Raw genomic sequence first — 19,835 nt, 5'->3', positions numbered from 1 at the left:
CTGCTGTTAATTATATCAAATACCTGACCACCTCTGCTAGTTAGGAAATTCTAGACAGAAATTTAAGGTTAAATTTAATTTAACCCTTAATATTAGGGGGTTTGCCTCCTTTTTGTTGTCATTTTTGCATATCTAGTTTCACTTGTTTTATCCCTATGACCCTAAATAATTTCTGATTTATTCTTTAGGTTTACTTCTTTTCATTGTATTTTGAATGATTGCTTTTTGATAATCAGTCTAAAGACTTCCTTATGCACTTGTACTAGTCTCCTACTACACTTTCAAGTGTTCTATTAATTAAGATAATTTGATATATGCATTTATTAATATTCTTCCCAAAACTTCCAGCTCTCTCATGCTTCTTTTCTAATTAGAATGTTTCCCCTCTGCCTGGCAATGTTTTGTTAATGTTTACTTTTTTAAAGTCTATTGTTGCTGCCACTTTTTCCTGTTTTCTTCAATATATCCCAAGCACTTACTGAATATTATCTTCATGGAAGATACAATTTTGTTCTTTCATCTGTGTTCATGAACAAATATATATATGTGTATATATATATATGTATGTGTGTGTGTGTATATACATATAAATAAGATTTGAATCACTATATCTTGAACTTTAAAGGGTTCCCCCTTAATATCCAGTGAGTAATACTTGAGTGCCAGAAACAGCAAGTTTGAGCTCATGGTTGCTGCCACTTGTTCTTCATAATGTAAACTATTCTTGAATCATGTTTTTTTGTGATTTTACTTTAAACCAAATAGTAAGATGTATAAAATGTAGTTTTCATTATGATTAAAATAAATTTAAGGATATTCAGTCAAGAAGAAAATGTGGTTTCATGTCACAGTGAAAGTTTCCTTCCTAGGAAAGATTGTCACTGCTCTGGATGAAAATAACACTGGAAAATCCCCTTTGTATTCATCAGTTGGGTTCAAGTTACCAAGTAATGCATTAAAAATAGGGTCTAGGGAAAAGATAGTCTGGAAAGGTAATATTTTAACAACAAAAAAAGGCAACTGAATGATTTAGGAATCATCTTTCCCTGTTCTTCCAATTATACTGCCAAAATAGTAAAGCCAGTGGTACATGATTTAGATACCTAAATGCTAGATTAAAAATGACATGAATATAATGTAAAGATGTCTATCTATAAATCAAGCTTGACCCAAGTTCCTTGAATTCTTTAAAATTAATCCCACTGGATTTTGTATCCAGGTTTCTAGTGAATCCAGGTTTCCTCCAATATTAAATTTAAAATTTTGCAGAGGAGTTAATAAGTACAGGAGCCTAGGTGCATTATCATCAGTGGGACCTGACATTCATGTTCCTGTTGTAGGATTTGGCTGTAAGTTGTTAGAGGACTGATTTGGGGAAGATTTTTGCAAACATGATGTGCAGAAAGTGATTATACCTTCAAAGGAATCCTGTACAAAATTTGGAGAAAAGCCTCTTGCTGCGTCAAGGAATGCCCTGAAACTATTTACAGAAGTAATAATTGCTTTAAGCTATGTATTAAAAAGTTCATACCACAGTTTATAATACTGTTAGCTAGTATCTATGACTTTTTTTTGTATTATATACATGATGATAGCGAAGAAACAAAAGTTTCATTTAAGTGCCTTCTCAGAAGTAATATGCTTGATTTTACATTTTGTCCTTTATATAATTATTATTATTCAGTGTGAGCTAGACTGCAGTTAGTTCTCTAAATGAATGGGCATAATGGCTACAGTTTGCTTTGATCACTTGGTATAAATATGTACTCTGTTCATTCCAAGTTGTAAAGCTTTTAAATGTAGTTAACTGGTTGCTCAGGTATCCTGCAGTCTTTTGAAAGTTAGTAAATCACACTTTTTAAAGGAAGCTTTCCATTCTTTGTTGTGCAACTGGGGGAGAGAATGCGAAGATCATTATTTTTCTGCTGCCAGAAAATGTGCCAGAGCCCTGCATGTGCAGCATCGGTGCAAACCCATGCCACGAGCCTTCCTGTGTCTTGGAATTGTAAGAACAGCGTGTCCCACATCTGTTGGAAAGAGTCTCTGCCCGAGAGCGGGGGGAGAATGGTCATGAAAGAAGGTGTCTAATCTTCCTTTTGTTGTGTTTGACCCAGTTATGCCACGTTTTGCTGAGCAAGTGGAGGTTGCCATTGAAGCTCTGAGCGCCAACGTCCCCCAGCCCTTTGAGGAGAATGAGTTCATCGACGCCTCCCGCCTGGTTTACGACGGAGTTCGTGACATCAGGAAAGCTGTTCTGATGATAAGGGTATGTGAAGCACCCGGGGAGTAAAATTTGGGACTGGCAGGGAAGTATCACGTTGGATGAGAGAAACACAAAAGCTTCTTGGAATCGACCTTGCGTTGTAATAAGCCAGAAAAGGTTGATATTGAAACAAGCGCGAAACAAAAGTATATGCAACAAAAAAGAATTAGTAGATAAAGAGATGAGGTTGTTTTCGTAGATGAACCACAATTAATATGTTAATCACCTCGGAGAAGATTTGATTGCAACTACCAATAGATGCAAACTTCATTACTGTTTCCATAGTAATAGAATTAATTTCCCAAGGTCTTCAAAGTTTGTGTAGATTTTTGTTGTTTTGTTTATTTGGGTTCTTTTCTTAATATATGTGTGCTGCCTAGGATGTGAGGTAGGTCTGGTTAAAATCTAAATGAATAAATAAATTATCTTGCTGCTCCAGTGAGCCTCTGCAGGGATGGTTTTGAATGTTTATTGAGGTATAAATGTGTCATTTCAGTGTTGACTAACCAGTTGATTCAATTTGCTTAGACATCTTTTAATAAAACAAACAAATAAATAAAAGAAACCACAGAACAACATCATTATTATGAGAGTAGGTGTGTGTTGCTTTTCACTGTAGTCTGCAGTCAAAGATTTAAAACATAAAAACAGCAAACCAAACCAAGTTTGGACATCTCTTCAGCAACTGAAACTGTTATTTGAAACCCAAATTACCTTGAATCTGCTCTAATGAGAGCCACATACACATAAAGCTGGGGAGAAAATCATAGAGGATTTTTATTTCTTATGAAGCAAATAACAGGGCTAAAACACCAACTCATCCCTTTGAGCAAACAGGTAACATACACTTGTGGTTGGGAGTGTATTATGGCTCTAATGTAAGACTTCAGGCAGTTGGAGCACTCCAAAATAGCTCCATTTTAGTCATCTCTCACTATGTATTAACATTTACAGAAAAAGCTTTTGACAGGCTTAATTTTATAACTGTGAAACATAAATTCCATTCTCATTCCCAGTGCTCATCTCAGGTAGCCTAAATTATAGTCATGACTGATGACAGGGGCAAACCCATCCTGTTTCTGGGTCTGCAGCATCATAGTATTGGCAACTCTTCTGGACTAGGATGGAAATCTTTACTTAAATTACTTCCCTGTGAGGGTGGGGAGGCCCTGTCCCAGGTTGGGCAGAGAAGCTGTGGCTGCCCCTGGATCCCTGGAAGTGTCCAAGGCCAGGTTGGACGGGGCTTGGAGCAACCTGGGCTAGTGGAAGGTGTCCCTGCCCATGCCAGGGGGTGGGACTGGATGGCTTTTAAGGTCCCTTCCAACCCAAACCATTCTATGATTCTGTGGTTCTATGAAATGAAAGATCTGCATAGCAAAGAATCTCCATTTTCCCTCCCTGATTATCCAGTTCCTTAGTCTGTAGAAGCAGTTTCCAAACTTCTCTTAGGACAAGAAGCACTTCTTAGCACATTTTAGTCTTCTCTAGTCATTTGAAATCGCTTCATGAGGCACAACCATCAGGTGGGATCTCCTATAGAAACACACTTTCCCATCCCCTACACAGAGTTCTGTCTTCCAGCACCCTCCTGTACATCAGAGTTGTCCCTGAGAGGCTGCCATGAGATTGTCCTGGTAAGATGTTTCTGCTAAGCACAGAGCACCATTTTATATTCTGGAGGCACATTCACTTATTTCATTTTTGCCTCACTGTTCTGTTTACTTGGAAAGCTGATCAGCATGCAGGCTCTGCAGTCCTCCCAAGTTACTTTTGCAATTGTATCACTACTACTTTCCACTCGTTGTATGATATGAGTTAATGAATTCTGCTTACCCAGATTAGGAAGATTTATTTTTGCATTCAGACAATTAATGTATTTATGGAGCTAAATGTAGTACTCCTTACCCAGTCAGAGAACTAAAGCACATAAAAGGACTCATTATCCTTGTGAGTTAACTGGAAAAATCCACATATATAAGCTTACACAGACCAGAGTTTGCTGAATCAGAACCTTATTCTCTGTAGAAAACAAAATTAGTTTCACTTTGAGATACTCATTCCCATCTGAACATGTCACCCTGAAATGGAATGTATAATTAAAGGGTGAGGCATTAAGCTATAGAAGAAAGTTTTTAGAATATTTTTATCTAATAATTTATCAAATCTCATGCACCCCTTTAATTCAGGCTATAAAACTTCTCAAAGAATTATTAAAAAAAAAAAAACAAAAACCCGACCTTGCAAACTTTTTAGAGCATCTGACACAATTATTTTCAGGCAGTGATTGTTTGTGTGCAAGCCGTGAAAGATTGAATTTATCTGAGATGATTCTCTCATTTCATAGAGTAAATAAAGCCACTTTTAAAATTAATTTTGGTTGGTATTATTACTTTTGGTAAGCTGAAGGAAAGGGAGATAATCTCTGTTCTTCTCTTTTTCTTTCACAAGGGGAGAATTTATTTTCCCTCTGGAGGAGAAAGGAGACTCATTTTTTCATTGAGGACTATTATTATGAACTACACAGAGGAAAAAATCCCTTCCACAACTTAAGAAGTAGTATAAATGAATTTAAGAGTATAATTATAGAACCGAAAAATAAAATAGAAAATAATAATTTCATTCCGACATCTTTCCTATTACTGTGCAGGGATTAAACTACACTTTGTTTTTTCACAGCTGTTTATGAAATTCCCTCAGTTATTAGCTAGAAACCCTCTCTGCACTTAGGAGGAATCACAATGGCACCTTTTCTCATTCTTATGTCTCTCTGAGGCCAGTTTGCTCTTTTCACACATGGCCTTTGCTATTAGAAACCTTGCCTTTAGTGGCATCTACATTAACCTCAGTGTTACATCTGTTTGGGTCAGGAGTGCATTTTTGGAGCCAATCTCCAGGTGCTCCTTCTTGCTGTGTTTTTGTTCATTTTACAGAGTAATCTTAGAGCACAGAAACTTGATTCTTTGGGAGGATGTGCTCTGTGAGCCCCTTAGGACACAAGGGAATGGCCTGAAGTTGTGTCAGGAGAGGTTTAGGTTGGATATCAGGAAAAGGTTCTTCACCCAGAGGGTGGTCAGGCACTGGAACAGGCTCCCCAGGGAAGTGACCATGGCCCCAAGGCTGACAGAGTTCAGGAAGCATTTGGAAAATGCTCTCAGGCACATGGTGGGATTTTTTTGGGGCCTGTCTTGTGCAGAACCAGGAGTTGAACTCGATGATCCTTGTGGATCCAACTCAGGATGTTCTATTTTACAATTCTATGATTAACTGCATTTCTGTTCTATCTTTAAGGGGCTTTCAGTCCATGAGAGAAGACTACAATGAGTCTGAATAAAAATGGAATGAGGGCAGTGTGGGGTCCTTATCCCCAGACTGTTTGGGTGTGTTAATGCCCTTCCACTCTTCCACACTTGTCAGTACAGGTTTAGCCATCATCACCTGTGGGGCAGCCACTGTGGAGAAACCCAAAGTGCTGCAACTTTTCAGGTCCTCTGGAAAACTAGGTTTGATGCAGAATCCCATCATCTCTTGAAACAGCCTATCTCCAAAGGGTGTTATGGGGTCCACTGTCTGCATTGACTGCCTGCTACTTCTCAGACTGAATTTGAAGTGTTAGGTTTTACTGTAAATCATTAAACAACCAAAGACCTGCAGTGAGAGAGGTTCTCTGACTTAGGCACTCAGGTACTGCTTGCACCTGAATCACTCAGGGTTCAATTGTACCAAAACAAATGTACAGAAGAGTGTGGAGTTGGATATAAAAGCATATTATAAGGTCTACTTTTTTTTTTTTCTCCTTATCTTTTAGAATTAAAGGGCATTTTTGTGGTAAAAAATAGGGGAGTATCTTTTCATCTTTTCAGTCTTTCCTCTCATTACAAGGTTAGCTTGACTTGGTGTTCACAGTGTTGAAATTCTTATAATTGCATCTTACAATTTCTAAGTGCATACAGCAGTGTAGCATAGTGGGGTTTCTATCTTCATCAAGTATATTTGAGTTGGTGAAATATGAAACAAACAGCACTTATCTGCATATATATACCATTTTATGACTTATACTTGTATAATTCCCATTTTTATACAGCAGTCACAAAAGATAAAAAAAAAAAAATAGTGATGGAAGGTATTTTGTTTACAGCAAGCTCTTTACTCTCACAGTCAGAGAGATATTTAAACAAAATATTCCAGCGCCTGGAAGTTGAAAGTCACCATATTCATATTAGAAATAAAACATGCATCTTAAAAGAGAAAGTATGTATTTACTGGGTGATTTATCTGGGATTGTGAAAGAATATTCTTCACTGGAAGAATTCATCTGAGTTAGATGAATGAAGAATATGCTCTTTGTGTAGTAGAGATGCTCTATTTGAAAAAGAAGTTGTCCTGGGAAGTCTTATAACCTGTGCTACAAACCAGACAGACTAAAAATGATGAAAATGGCCCAGTTTTCTGCTGAAATCAGTCAGCTCATAAAATCTATTAGTTTTGAAAATTACTGTAGCTTCTCCTGCCACTGGCAGTTGTCAGTTTTGTTTGGAAACAAGTCTCAAATTCATATTTCCTACATTTATGTGACCATAAGTCCATGTGTCTGCAAGACGGATCCAGTCCTTCCATCCTCTAAATCAGATAAATTGAGTTTCAGACTCTGCTGTCACGGAAACTAGGTTTTTAAATACCAAGGTCCTGTTAGTTGTACACAAAAATTAGAGTTGTTATGGTATTTTTAGAAGGCCCTGCTAAGAGTAGAAGTCTTTAAGTCAAGGAACTTCAATATTTCTTTTTATACCTTTGTGTCTAAACAAAAGGGAGATTCTATTCTATGTGGGCTGCATGTCCAAGAGATCAGCTAAAACAAAGGAATGGTGCAAGGCTGAAAAGCATGAAGATGTTTGAAATGGCATCAGACAGACTCCAGTCCTTCCCCTCAATGAAAAATGTAGCTATCTGGGGAAGAAAACAAGGATGTTAAATTCACCACACTTAAAAACCTAAAGAGAATGAAATGAATCTGAAAGATCATTTTGAATTAGATCTCACATGTACAGAGGAGAAATATGGAGTTGTATTGTGCTTGGAGTGTATTAGTTGCATTACTGGTCCTTTTGGTTTGCACTACATTTTCTCCAAGTTCAACACCTATACCCATTAAATTTCAGTCTTTGAAAGACCACAAATGTTAATGTTAGGAGTGTCAAACAACAACAGCAATATGTTTTTTTCTGAATCTTACTTTAAGAGTAAATCCTTGAATAGAATTTTCAGAATATTTTTGCTTTCTAAGGGACATCTTCATGGATGTTCTTACTGGTTACAGTGTTGAGATGTGTATTTTGAATGTTACACCCTTACTTTACTGAAGTCTGACTATGAAAGCCTGGGGGGGACTGCACTTTATTTTTTATATTCTTATTTATAAAAGTGGAGACAGAAGAAACTAAGAGGAGGATATTTGGGGGTGAAAGGATACAGGTGTTACAATGACCAGTGAAAATGGGTAGTTGAATGGACTTGGAGGATGGGTCAGAGCCAGCAGGTTTATGAAGAAGGAGTTGAAACTCTCCACCCTATTCCTTTTCTTCCCAGGAAAGTGCAGGCAGAGCCCTATGATAGAAAATACTCTCTTTGCTCAGGGAGTTGTATGATTCTCTTTGTAGCTTGTTTGTTTGTGACAGATTTTAAGGTCACACCCTGCCCTCAGGCAGCTGAGCAGAGAAAATAAAGTGATTAAAGGTGATTGGAAAACAAGACCATTGGTCATTTTAATGATGGGTACCAATCTTTCTGTTTTTCCTGTGACAGTAGAGAAAAGGTAAATTCATTTCTCATCTAAACTTCTCGTGCTGTCTGTCCTGTTACACACGCTGTTTGTACATGTCTCTCTTCAGAGATGTAGCCTGAGTTCCATTACCACACTGTCACACTTGGTTACTTCTTCCTCCAGCACTCGGCATCAAAACACATATTTAATTCATACTCTTCAAGCCAAATGATGATGGCTGTGTTTTACTCTCCCCATCCTGTGCACTTCACCATGCAGCTCCAAACAGTGATGTGCACTTCACGTTGGAAGCCAGGCTGGAATATAAACACCGCCAAAAGACTTCTCCACGTTGTGTTAGAGGGTTTGGAGCAGTTCCTAGTGACTGAGCATCTTCAAGGCAGAGCTGTAATGACAACTGGCAATGATTAGCACCTCTGCTAAAAAGCTTGACGTTGCCTCCAAGCATGGAATGCCAGCATGGATGATTTCTTCTGTAATGGCCTTCGAGATTGACACTGGGGGCACACAGGGGTATCCAGTAAGGTGATACAGTTACTGTGATCTTCTTCTTCTATCACCATTATCATGTATTGTACCTACAGAAGTTACTCATGGCCAGACTGTTGTCCTAGAGGCTATTCAGTCACAAAATGGAATATAATCTTCTTTCTAAAGACTCTTTTTTTGCATCATCTATAATAAATTTAGTACTAAATAGTGATTTTATTTATACTGTCTCTCTGTATATACATAAGGAAATTCTTTTCTCCTAATTTTTTTCTAGAAGATGAAAAAGCCCAAATAAACATATCCATCAGTTATTTTTTTCCTCCCTCCCTCTGAAATTTTAAAAAAGCTGAAACCTGCATATATGTAACTAGATTTAACCAATCTGCTTAGAGACCCTCACACCATTTGTAGCACCAGCAATGGAGATAACATGATTTCAGTCAGGGGATGAGTCAAATTCCAAAGCCCTGTATCTGAAAAGAACCATGTGAATTAACAAGATAACACAGGTTATAAACTTTATATTTATTTGAAAACCAGTTGACATCATTTACAATTTCTTTTAATGGGAAATCTCTTATTTGTTTTGATAAATTTTTCTTCCAGGATGCCAGTTGCTTTCTCCCAGATATTTACTTTCTCTTTTGAAGATTACATGTAGCTTCCAGTAATATAATAGTATTAGTGTCCATTTATATAAGAAATAACATTATTTTGAAATACAGCATTCTAGTTGTTAGTGTTTCCAAAGAATATTTGTTCCTGGAACTGCATTCATCATGTTAACAGAGTTAAGAGAAATTGCAGTAAGAAAAGTTGTGGCAAGGTAATGACAAATGTTATTTGTAAAGAAAACTAGAGGTGAAACAACTTAATTTTTAAGACAATTCAATTTCAGTTCCTGACTGCTTGGGCAGACAAGTTCATTTAAAAGGGAAACAGAACAGCATTTCCTGGGCAAGGGATCGATGAAATAAGAGCTTACTGTGCATAGGACTTTGTCTGTATTCTTTCTAAGCTTGTCATCTCCTCTCTTTGGCCTTCTCTCCCTGTCTCTCTCTCTCTCTAGACCCCTGAAGAGCTGGAGGATGATTCAGACTTCGAGCAGGAAGATTATGACGTTCGCAGCCGAACAAGTGTACAGACTGAGGATGACCAGCTTATTGCTGGCCAGAGTGCCAGGGTGAGTGTAAACCCCACATAAAACATTGATGTCTGTATAGCCACCAATAAAAAGCTGTGCCTCAGAAAGCAAAGGCAGTGATTTCCAGTCTTCAGGGTCATTTAAGAAAGGACAGAACCAACCCGACCCAAGTGTTGAAAGTTCGTGTCGCACCTATTGGAGTAGCACTGACTTCATTGAATGATCTTCCTGAGGCTGTCATGGTGCCTTGTATCAGCTGTTTGCTCCAGCTACTGCTGTAAGAGGAGGCTTTGCAGGTTTGGAATGTGCTGAAGGCTGTGGGAGTAGTCAGCAAATTAAAAAAAAAAATAAAAAAAATCCCATCAGGGCACCATGTGCCGTATCCAGAGAAATCTTACATTAGTCATGTTTCCCAGTGTGCAAACCTGTCAAGAAGATCTGTTTAAGCTACCGAGTAGTCCCTGTAATTTAATTGTAATTGAAGACATTTGCTACTGAGTCAATGTAATTTTGCCAGGGTAATTACATCATGATAAACTCCAGTCATTGTGATTTGCGACCTCAGCTTGTGCACGGGGATTGCAAATGAAGCTGATGAGTGCTTCAGGGGTCACAGGTGCTGGGGAAGTGAAGTTTGTTAACACTCAGGAATATTCCTGTTAACACTCGGGATTATGCCACCCTCTGATGAATGTTTACTTCATACTGAATAGGCTGCTCATATCACATTATTAAAAAACCCATCAGAATATAATTGGAGGGGAAAATGACATCGTGAAAATATACTTGACTGGAAAGAGAGTTTAAAAAATAAGCCTTAAACATTTTCCAGCAGAGGACCAGTGGGGAACTGGGAGTTACCTGAATGATTTTTATGGCTGTTTCACACAAATCTGTGGTTTCTTCTGATGTGTCCTCACACACTTAAACAAACACTAGCAAAAGCTCGTAGCTGGAATGGGGATTTCTTACCTTGGATTCTGCAAGAGGATTTTTAGGGCTGAGAACCTAAAGATCAAAAGGCAATGATGCTTTGAAAAATCAATTCAGAGCAGCAGGACAGAGGAGTTTTTAGCTGCTCTAGGACTCAGAGTATGTTGGAACTTAATATAAAGATTTTACACCCTGAAAAGAAACAGAAGAGTTACACAAATCTAAAAGAAGCTTACTTAAAAGTATGGGAGAAATGTGAGACATGGAGCCAGTGTAATGGGCAGATATTTCTTTTTGTCTTAAATTAATTTCCATGAATATTGAACACAGATGGTAAATAAATAATACCATGTATCAGAAAAGCTGGATTTCTATCACTAAATCACAAGGACATAATACATATATTCATTTTGATCTACAAGAAGAGAGATGGATTGTAGATCCTATCCCAGAGAGCTGGGTGACCAGGAAATAACAGTGAAAACCACGCAGTACCAAGAATTTCAAAATGATAGCTGGATGCCTCACTGTGAGAAGGATGACAGAACTGTGTTCTGGAGGGACATGACTATATTTTGTGATTTTTATATTTTAAAGAGCATAAAGTGCTTTCTGTTATATTCAAAGACTTGACTAATAAAGTAAGTTTCAGGTACAGCAGAATTGAGGTACAGTACAGAGTATTCTATCAAATTTCATAGTCTTTTCCATTTTTTGGTTACATTTAGGACTAGTAGCATATCATCCTTTCTTGATCTGAAAACCAAGTAAAGACTGCAGTAATTTTTTTACTAAGAATTGAGTTCACCTAGGGACTTAGGAGTCTTAAATTCTACTACATTTATTACAGTTATTATTATTGCTGCACTTAAAACCTTCTGCTTTGATCAGCTGCAAACACTGTATAAACATAATACATTATAAGGACAGTTCCTGAATAACATAGATTGCAATATGTCAGAGGAAACAACAAATGACAAAAACCTAAAAGGAAAACATGCTAAGCAGAAGCCCATTCCACACTCTGCAGTGACTCATTGAAATGATTCTGCTAAGTGGAATAGTATCTTATTTGAACCGTTTCTGCAGAAAATATTCAAAACATTTTTATTTGTGGAATGTAATGGATTTGTTTAATATGCTTACTCCATAAAGCTGTTAGTATTTCAGTAGAAAGGCTTGTGTTGGCCTTCAGTGGAAATAAAACTGGAATGAATGAGTTGCATTTGCTGTAGGATATGGCTGCTTTGAAAGCACCTCACCAGCTGGAACAGAAATATTAAAACACTGGATACCAGTTTAAAGTGTGTGCAGGTGAAGCTGCCACCAAAAGAAACTGCAGGCAAGACATTCAGATCCACTTCCCAAATTTTACCACTCCTATCATGTTCTCTTCAGTTAATTCATCAGTTCTAGGGTTTTATGTGTATTTTATCTATTTATTTATTGGCTTGACTTACACAGCATTTTTCTGTGGAAGGACTTTTATTCTAACATTTGAAACTGCTGAGTTACATTGATAAGACCTAATTAAAACTCGTGTTGAATTTTAATTTGATTAACTTGCAAATTTCTCATTTTCTGATCTACTGTTTATAACCCTTTTTCATTTCAGTTTTGGAAAAGGTCAATTATGAACTTTTAAAAGCCAAGAGCATTTTAAGAATATGTAGAAAAAAGACTTCAACTGATTGAAAGTGACATAAACAAGAAAAAAATGTAATGACACTTAAATATGTGTCATACCCCATTAAATGCATAATGTGGTCTTCAGAACCCCTAAAGCCAAATAGTGAGTTAACTTGGAAATCATTATTGGAAGTGTCCATTTGATCTTCAAAAGTAATTATTATAGTTTTTTAGGGTTGGTTTTTTTGGGGTTTTTTTTAGAGGGCAGGGAACTTTCTGCTTTCTTGATGTTGAGGCAGATTAGTACCAACCTGTGTAGTGCCTTTTTGCATATCGTCCCAGAGACAGAACGCTAAATATCATTAAAAGACATGTTTGTTACAATTCACAGTAAATGTATTATCTTGCATGTCATAGCTTATTTTAGTATTGGGTTAATCAGAAACTTGGATTTCTGACAGAGAATGAGACTAGGGGAGACACTGGCAATTCAGCCTGCCTTTTCCCATAAATGTCCTTCATTTTATTCTTCCTGGAAGTTAAGATTTAATAGGAATTTAATCCTGCTGTATCAACTGGTGAATAATCTGTATGTCATATAATTTTTATCATCTTGAAGGTACAAGGAGAGCTATAAACATGCTGTGGATTTGGGTTTGCCTGTCCTAACAGAACTCAAATGCTTGCTGGATTTTGCTTGGCATCTTCAACTCCCATGAAAAGCAACTGAAGCTGTGCTTGCCATTTGGACCACTGGAAATGTCAAGTTTCTGGCTTCCTTTTTTCACACCCAACTTGTCTTTTTTCTCCAGGCTATCATGGCTCAGCTTCCCCAGGAGGAGAAGGCTAAGATTGCTGAGCAGGTAGAGATATTCCACCAAGAGAAGAGCAAACTGGATGCAGAGGTGGCAAAGTGGGATGACAGTGGTAATGACATCATTGTGCTGGCAAAGCAGATGTGCATGATCATGATGGAAATGACAGACTTCACTAGGTAAGGACAAAATAACCTGCACTGAGGAGTCCAGATATGTCACATCTTTCTTTTTTTGTTCAGTTTGTAGCCTGTTGAGATGATTTGCTGCATTTTTGGAGATGCAAAGCCAAGTAACACACATCATATACAGTGGGATGTGTTGTTTAGTTCTCTGCTCACAACAGCTCTGGATATTTCTCCAAACAAGATAAATCACATGAAGTTTTTTGTCCTGTTTGTGAATCTCTTTTATTTGCAGATCATCTTGAATCTCAGCAGCAAAGTTAGTCTGTGACCTTACAGACACTCCACTGACATTTCCTTTAGTACCCATCTAAATGCATGTGCCCCTCTGAACTTTCAACATTTCACTGCAATTTGTGTCAATCAAAAATAATGGCAAAACTATTTATATAATTTTGATCACTGAACTTCTTTCAAAAAAAAAAAATTCCAAATGAAATGAAACTGTTTTGATCTCATATGTCGTGGAAGTTTGTCAGTAATGATTTTTTCTTTTTTTGCTTTCATTTTATTTCTCTATTGATATCTTGTTCTTCTCTAATTGGAAAGCATCAAAAGGCCATTCATTAATGGCATAATGTAAACAGAATTATTTTGTTAAACTGTAGTCATAGTGTTAAACACACCAGGGACAACATTTTACAAGATTCTTTGAATTACAAATCATCATAATAAATTAAATTTTGTTCGGTGTTTATTTTTAGTGGGAGTTCAGACGTTTCAATGGTATCTGCCAAAATGTGGTTGCCCAAAACTGGACAAAAATCTTCATGTTTTCCTTTAGAATTTAAATAAAACATCCTTTTATTCATCTCACTGTGTTCCACAGAGAAGCTGGAAGTGTTCCAGACCAAGTTGGATGGGTCTTGGAGCAACCTGGTCTAGTGGAAGATGTCCCTGCCCATGGCAGGGGGTTGGAACAGGATGATCTTTAAGGTCTCTTCAAACCCAAATCTTTCTGTGATTCTATGATTTCTTAATCTCCAGCTGATCACATGCCTTGTGTCTGGAACCTTCAAACCACGTCAGAGGAGCCAGTCTCTGCATTTACAACCTGGAGTTCACACATACCTGATAGATAGATAGAGAGAGAGAGAGAGAGAGGGCAGGAGTGTGCATAAATAACATTAATTTTCAAATAACTTGACTATTTGCATAGGTAGTTAATTGATAATAGGCAACAGCAAACATTTTTATCCATTTTAAATTTAATTATGCCTATAGAAAGTTTGCTTGCTTTAATAGATTACTACTATACTTGCTCCAAGCGGTCATTCCCTCAACTTACTTGTTTTCCTCTCAGTCTCTGCTTTTACAACTGTTCTTTTTGCAGTAGATTCACCACCCCTGGCTACCAAATGTCAGGGTAGAACCTCCTGTGAAGAGTGATATTTTACAGGATTCTGAATTACTTATGTACTTGTATTGCCTTGGGACTCTGATCCTTCTGACCAAAAAACACCAGTATGAAAAACTGCCCAAACAGTGTTTCATGGAAGGAAGAAATGATGTTCTAAAGACACAGCCCAGAATATGAACATTTCATGCAACCTCCTGGACAACCTTTGATACACAGATCATGGAATTGAAAATTTTGTAATTACATTTCCCAGCATCAAAAGAACAGAACTAATATGAGAATGAGAGAAAACTACTGTCACATTTGAAGTAAATAAAAAAAAAATCAAAGTGCACCTCTGTCAGCATCAGATTCAATAACAACTTGTTTAATATATTCCATTAAAACAGAACAAAGCCTATCACACCTTTCTGGTTGACTGTAACCTCAGCAGTGTTAAAATAGAATAATTTTTCAAATGCATGGAGTTTGTGACAGCAAGGTCTGCTCATGTAATTAATGCAGAAACATAAGAGGTCACCAAGAAGGACTTTTGCTGCAGTTTAAGTTCACCAGAAGTGGGATACTTTTATTTCATTATCTGTTTAAGGTGGAAATGGAAGTATGGAAAGAAGATTAAAGTGGAAATATGTTTTAGCATGTTATTCTTGGCATCATAGATTGTGAAAAAAGGAAAAATAATACAATGTTATGCTTAAAAAAAATTCCTTCTACTTCATTTTTTTAAAAAAAATTGCCTGATCATAGAATGATTTTCCAAATTTAAAAAAAAAAAAAATAAGCTCACTTCCAACTGAGCCATTCTCAGGAGCAGCAGCAATTTGATTAGTACAAACAAGATTGAAGTTTTGAGTGTGAAACAAACTCAGAAAAGTCTGTGGTGACTTTTTAATTTTTGTCTTAATGCACTTTGGTTACTTTATAGACTAAAATGAGAGTTTCGTACATCATCTTAAAAATATAGTGAAAGATCAGTCTTAGAGCTAATTATACATGTTTTAAGTGTAATATTTAAATGTAATATAAGGATTATGCTTCACATGTCTTTATTTTCCAATGAAAAAAAAACTACCAAAAAAAAGTTTTCTAAAATGTGACATTCTTGCCCTAGACATGATGGGCTTAACATTTAGCACTGGCTTGGGAATCGCATAATTTTTGAATAGTTGTGTATTCCAGAAAGAGCATTGGCTTAATGAGCACTTAAAAATGCATATACTTTTAAGTACAGCTCATGTGCTTGAAGGCACCATCACACTAAATTGCTGGTGAGGCATTTTGTAAGGGAGAGGAAATGCAGCAAACCGATTTCTTAATCAAGCTGTACTATAAAGTAGTTAAAAGGTGAGATTCTAATAAATTAAGAAGTCATTCGTGTTGCTATTTTAAAATCTAGCACTAAACAGGGTCACTAAAACTGTTGCCTCTCGTGATTTATTTAGGTTGTACGTAATTGTCTTGTATTTCACAGAGGCAAAGGCCCCCTGAAGAACACATCAGATGTCATTAATGCAGCCAAGAAGATTGCAGAGGCAGGATCGAGGATGGACAAATTGGCACGGGCAGTAGCTGATCAGGTAACCACAAAAATGAGCAGAAATGCAATGTAACCTCTATAGATGAGTTGCCTTTTGCAGGAAGAGGTTATCTTTACTTGGCAGAGAATCACCTGCTGGAAGTCACCACCTGGACTCTGACCTACCCATTGAATAGAAGTTTTTCTGTACCTATCAGTTGGGTTTTGCAGTAAAGGAAAGCCACAAACAAGTCTCTCTAAAGCTCAGAAATGCTTGACTTGTTCCACCTCATTCCTGGGCCCAGATGTTGTGTTAGAATTAGACTGATAGAGACTCATTTAGGTTGGAAAAGACCTCTAAGATCATCGAGTCCAAAATTTATTTGCTGTTATGGAAGCAGTAGAGACTCAGATGCTCCATTACCTTTGCCATATGCCTTGGAATCCTCACCTTCTTTTCAGCTCAGTCTTTCAGCAACTTCCCTTGATATGGCACATTTCTTCTTCAATGTTCCTTGACTCCCACTTTCTTGCTTTGCATCAGGCTATTGTGGGTATTTCACCTTAACAGGCCCCTGGTCCCTGTTCTGTGTCCTCACTCCCAGTACCAAGCTCATATCACAACTGGAAAGATGAACTCACTAGATATATAATTTTTCATATTGGATTCCATCTGGATCCATCTGGAGAGCGAGAGGAAGCAGCACACTAAAAGTCAAGAGCCAAATTTCAAATCCAGGTCCTAGGTAGTTAATTTGAGATTCAGGCAAATTAAATTTGGCTGTTTTTTTCACTTGTAAACTTCCAATAGTTCCTTTCCTCTCGTTATCATCAGGAGAAAATCCACTGGAAGTGGGAACCAATAACTTCCTTGCTTCTAATATTTCTCTTCACAATAAGTATGTCTTTTTCTTCTCCAAGAAAGAATGTAATAGTGTGTAACATACCCTGCCACGGAACAGGAGCTAAAATGGCAAGAAACCTGAAGCTGCCCATTTTTCTACAACCTTGGAAATTTTGGGTTTAGAGTTTCTTCGTTATCAGCAAGCATTTTTTCCTGTAGTTAACCCATTCCAATCCTTTGAAAGTAGCATCTGTTCATTTCAGCACAAAAAAGAAGAAATCCATCTGTCAGCTGATGAAATTCCTAGTCTGAAGTATTTACAGAGGTGGAATATTTTAGAGAAAGAAACACAAAGAGACTTGTTATGCTTAGAGTGCATTGGCTCGAGTCACATTTTAAATTTCAGAGGACTGTAACACTTTAATAATAAACAGTGAAAGCACTTTGAGAATGAATTATTTGTTTTAATGCTTGCACTTTAATGATATTTCACAAAACTTTGGAGACCCTCATGCAATATAAACTTTTTATGGACAGTTGCATTTTTAATTATTGTTCCAATGAGAGAGCTCTTACATTTTTTCACTCCAAGGTGCTTATATATAAAACCTTGACAGCTCTCTAGAATTATTGCTTTAAAATTAATTTCTTTCAGTTCATAGACTTCAAGAATAGGGTAAATATTTTTGTATTAAATTGACACTGGTAGGGAGAAAAGGGTTCTTAGGGATTCATGCCTGAAAGATGCAGCATCTGTCTGAGGAAAAGAGGCTTTATAGCCTTATTGCCATGAGTGTAGGGCACATTTAACCTGACAGCCACAATGGACCTCCAGCTTTGTTTCTTGTTAGTTTAAAGGGAGAGAAAAAAGCAAAGTTACTGCTTTCAGGGTTATAGACAACAATATATACAACTGGTTCATCATGAACTCACTGCTGGGCAGTGTTATCTGTTGGGTTAGAGCAGTGATCTCAAGTCAAAGGCTGTGATACTGTTGGCTCATGTGTGTTTAATTCTATCAGTTTTTCTTGAAATGCTCTGATAATATTTTTTTAAAATTTGAGCACAGACTTTGTAAGATGCTAAGAAGGCATATTTGGAATCTTTGTTCCCCAAGCTATGCACTCAAAGGGTATTCAAAGGGCATTTATTGGAGACATGCTGTTAGCAGTGAACCCTTTTAGCAGTGTTTCATCAGAGTGAATTACAGAGGTCTGTTCTCTTGAGGCAAGACTTTGAATATTAACTAAAGACTGTTGTTTATTATGCTCTTGATATTGTGGGGGAAGATGCAGTTTCTATTAAGAGTCCCAGGGACTATGAATAAATTGTACTTGGACCTTTTCTAGTTATATTGATTATAAAACCCTCACAGTGTCTAGCACATTTGACCTAATCTAATCTGTATCAACACACATTTGGGATTGATTCACAGTATCTTAAATGGTACAGGACTGTAGACAGCATTCCCTCTAGGATGGAGAAGTATCCCTTAGACATGCAGAGGGATCAGCTTAACTCACTGTGTTCTTGAGAAGAGCTGCCATACTGATGTCATTTGCTGAGATACTCTGCAATATGTTGCTCACACTTCAGTAAATAATTTCCCTCTGGCACAGGTTAAGGTATTTCAGCATCAAAAATAAGCTTGCCAAATCTGTCATTACCAAACCCAAGCAGCCTCACCTCTGCCTCCCAAATCCTTCAGGTGTCAGTGAGAGATCTGGCTTCTGCCAAGCCTCAGGCAGAGCTGTGTCCTCTGGTCTGCACAAATGCCAGGGAAGATGGCAACACAGGCAAGAGTTGGCATTAGGGTGGTTGTAATCAGGCAGAACTGGGTTCGTCTGGACTTTAACTGGTCCACGTTGTGGAGTTTCAAGTCAAACCTGGTCTTTTGGCTGCTCAGTAGATTCTTCTGTTCAGTACAATCTGATGTCATAAGTAAACACTCACAGTGATCATATTATTGTCATTGCCTTTTATTAGTGACTGACAGAGGGGTTTCATCTCTCTCCAGAAAGGTATAGTGCATCTCCAGGCTACAATTCATAAATATTGAGTTAAATTAGAGGCAGGGTTTGAGTTTTCACATTTCATCAAGTACCTCATGTAAAGACAAAGTGGAATAGATCCACCTAATACACACACATTACCTCTATCTGGTGACCTGTCTCTAATCACATAAACTCAGCTACAATCTAATGAAATATTTCTTTTGTCTGCAGTGCCCAGACTCAGCCTGCAAACAGGACCTGCTGGCCTACCTGCAGCGCATTGCCCTGTACTGCCACCAGCTCAATATCTGCAGCAAAGTGAAGGCAGAAGTTCAGAACCTGGGAGGAGAACTTATCGTATCAGGGGTAAGCTGGGATTTGTATTTAGCCATTTATGTTTCCCACGTAGCACTTGAAAGGGAGCATTTTTGATTGCAGTAATACACAAAACAAAAATCCACTGATTCATAAGCAAGCTTTTTAAAAATGTTATCACCATTATTCCAGGCCTTACAATAGCTTGTGTAGAGCAATTTGATTTTCCAATTACCCTTTGTTTATATTAACCTTGTAAAATCTTCATTCTTCCAAAAGAGAAGTAATTTTATAGCCTAGAAAGTCACTGCCAAGCTGTGAATATTATAATTATTTGGAGCTTTTGTATATTTGCTCATTATAAATCTTCTTTCCTTTGTTAGTACTGGTAATTTCCTTCCTCTGTGCAGAAGCCAGCTCTGTATGAAGTGCATATTGTTAAGATGGTGATGACTAATGGGATTCATTCACTCAGGTTCCAATGCACACTAGGTTTAGCAAAAAAATCTGGAAGGCCAGCAAAATATTTTAAATTTTGATGCATGTGCTGTTTTCAAATGCTATTG

At 37.4% G+C, this 19,835-nt stretch overlaps 1 protein-coding gene across 16 annotated transcripts in view; it reads left to right on the top strand.

Annotated features, from left to right (window-relative positions):
- CTNNA2 (catenin alpha 2) overlaps nucleotides 1-19,835 on the top strand; it is a 463,212-nt gene that overhangs the window by 415,600 nt on the left and 27,777 nt on the right. For all 16 annotated transcript variants that reach the window (XM_051798209.1, XM_051798208.1, XM_051798196.1 and 13 more), the window contains 5 exons: nucleotides 2,115-2,266; nucleotides 9,604-9,717; nucleotides 13,053-13,234; nucleotides 16,072-16,177; nucleotides 19,186-19,320. In XM_051798209.1, the coding sequence (XP_051654169.1) occupies nucleotides 2,115-2,266; nucleotides 9,604-9,717; nucleotides 13,053-13,234; nucleotides 16,072-16,177; nucleotides 19,186-19,320 (689 nt within the window). The remainder of the gene's footprint in view (nucleotides 1-2,114; nucleotides 2,267-9,603; nucleotides 9,718-13,052; nucleotides 13,235-16,071; nucleotides 16,178-19,185; nucleotides 19,321-19,835) is intronic.

The sequence above is a fragment of the Manacus candei genome, unplaced genomic scaffold, assembly GCF_025592945.1.
Source record: "Manacus candei isolate 608988 ecotype Guabito, Panama unplaced genomic scaffold, ASM2559294v1 h1tg000048l, whole genome shotgun sequence".
Classification (NCBI taxonomy): domain Eukaryota; kingdom Metazoa; phylum Chordata; class Aves; order Passeriformes; family Pipridae; genus Manacus; species Manacus candei.
This window is presented reverse-complemented; position numbering and strand designations above follow the sequence as displayed.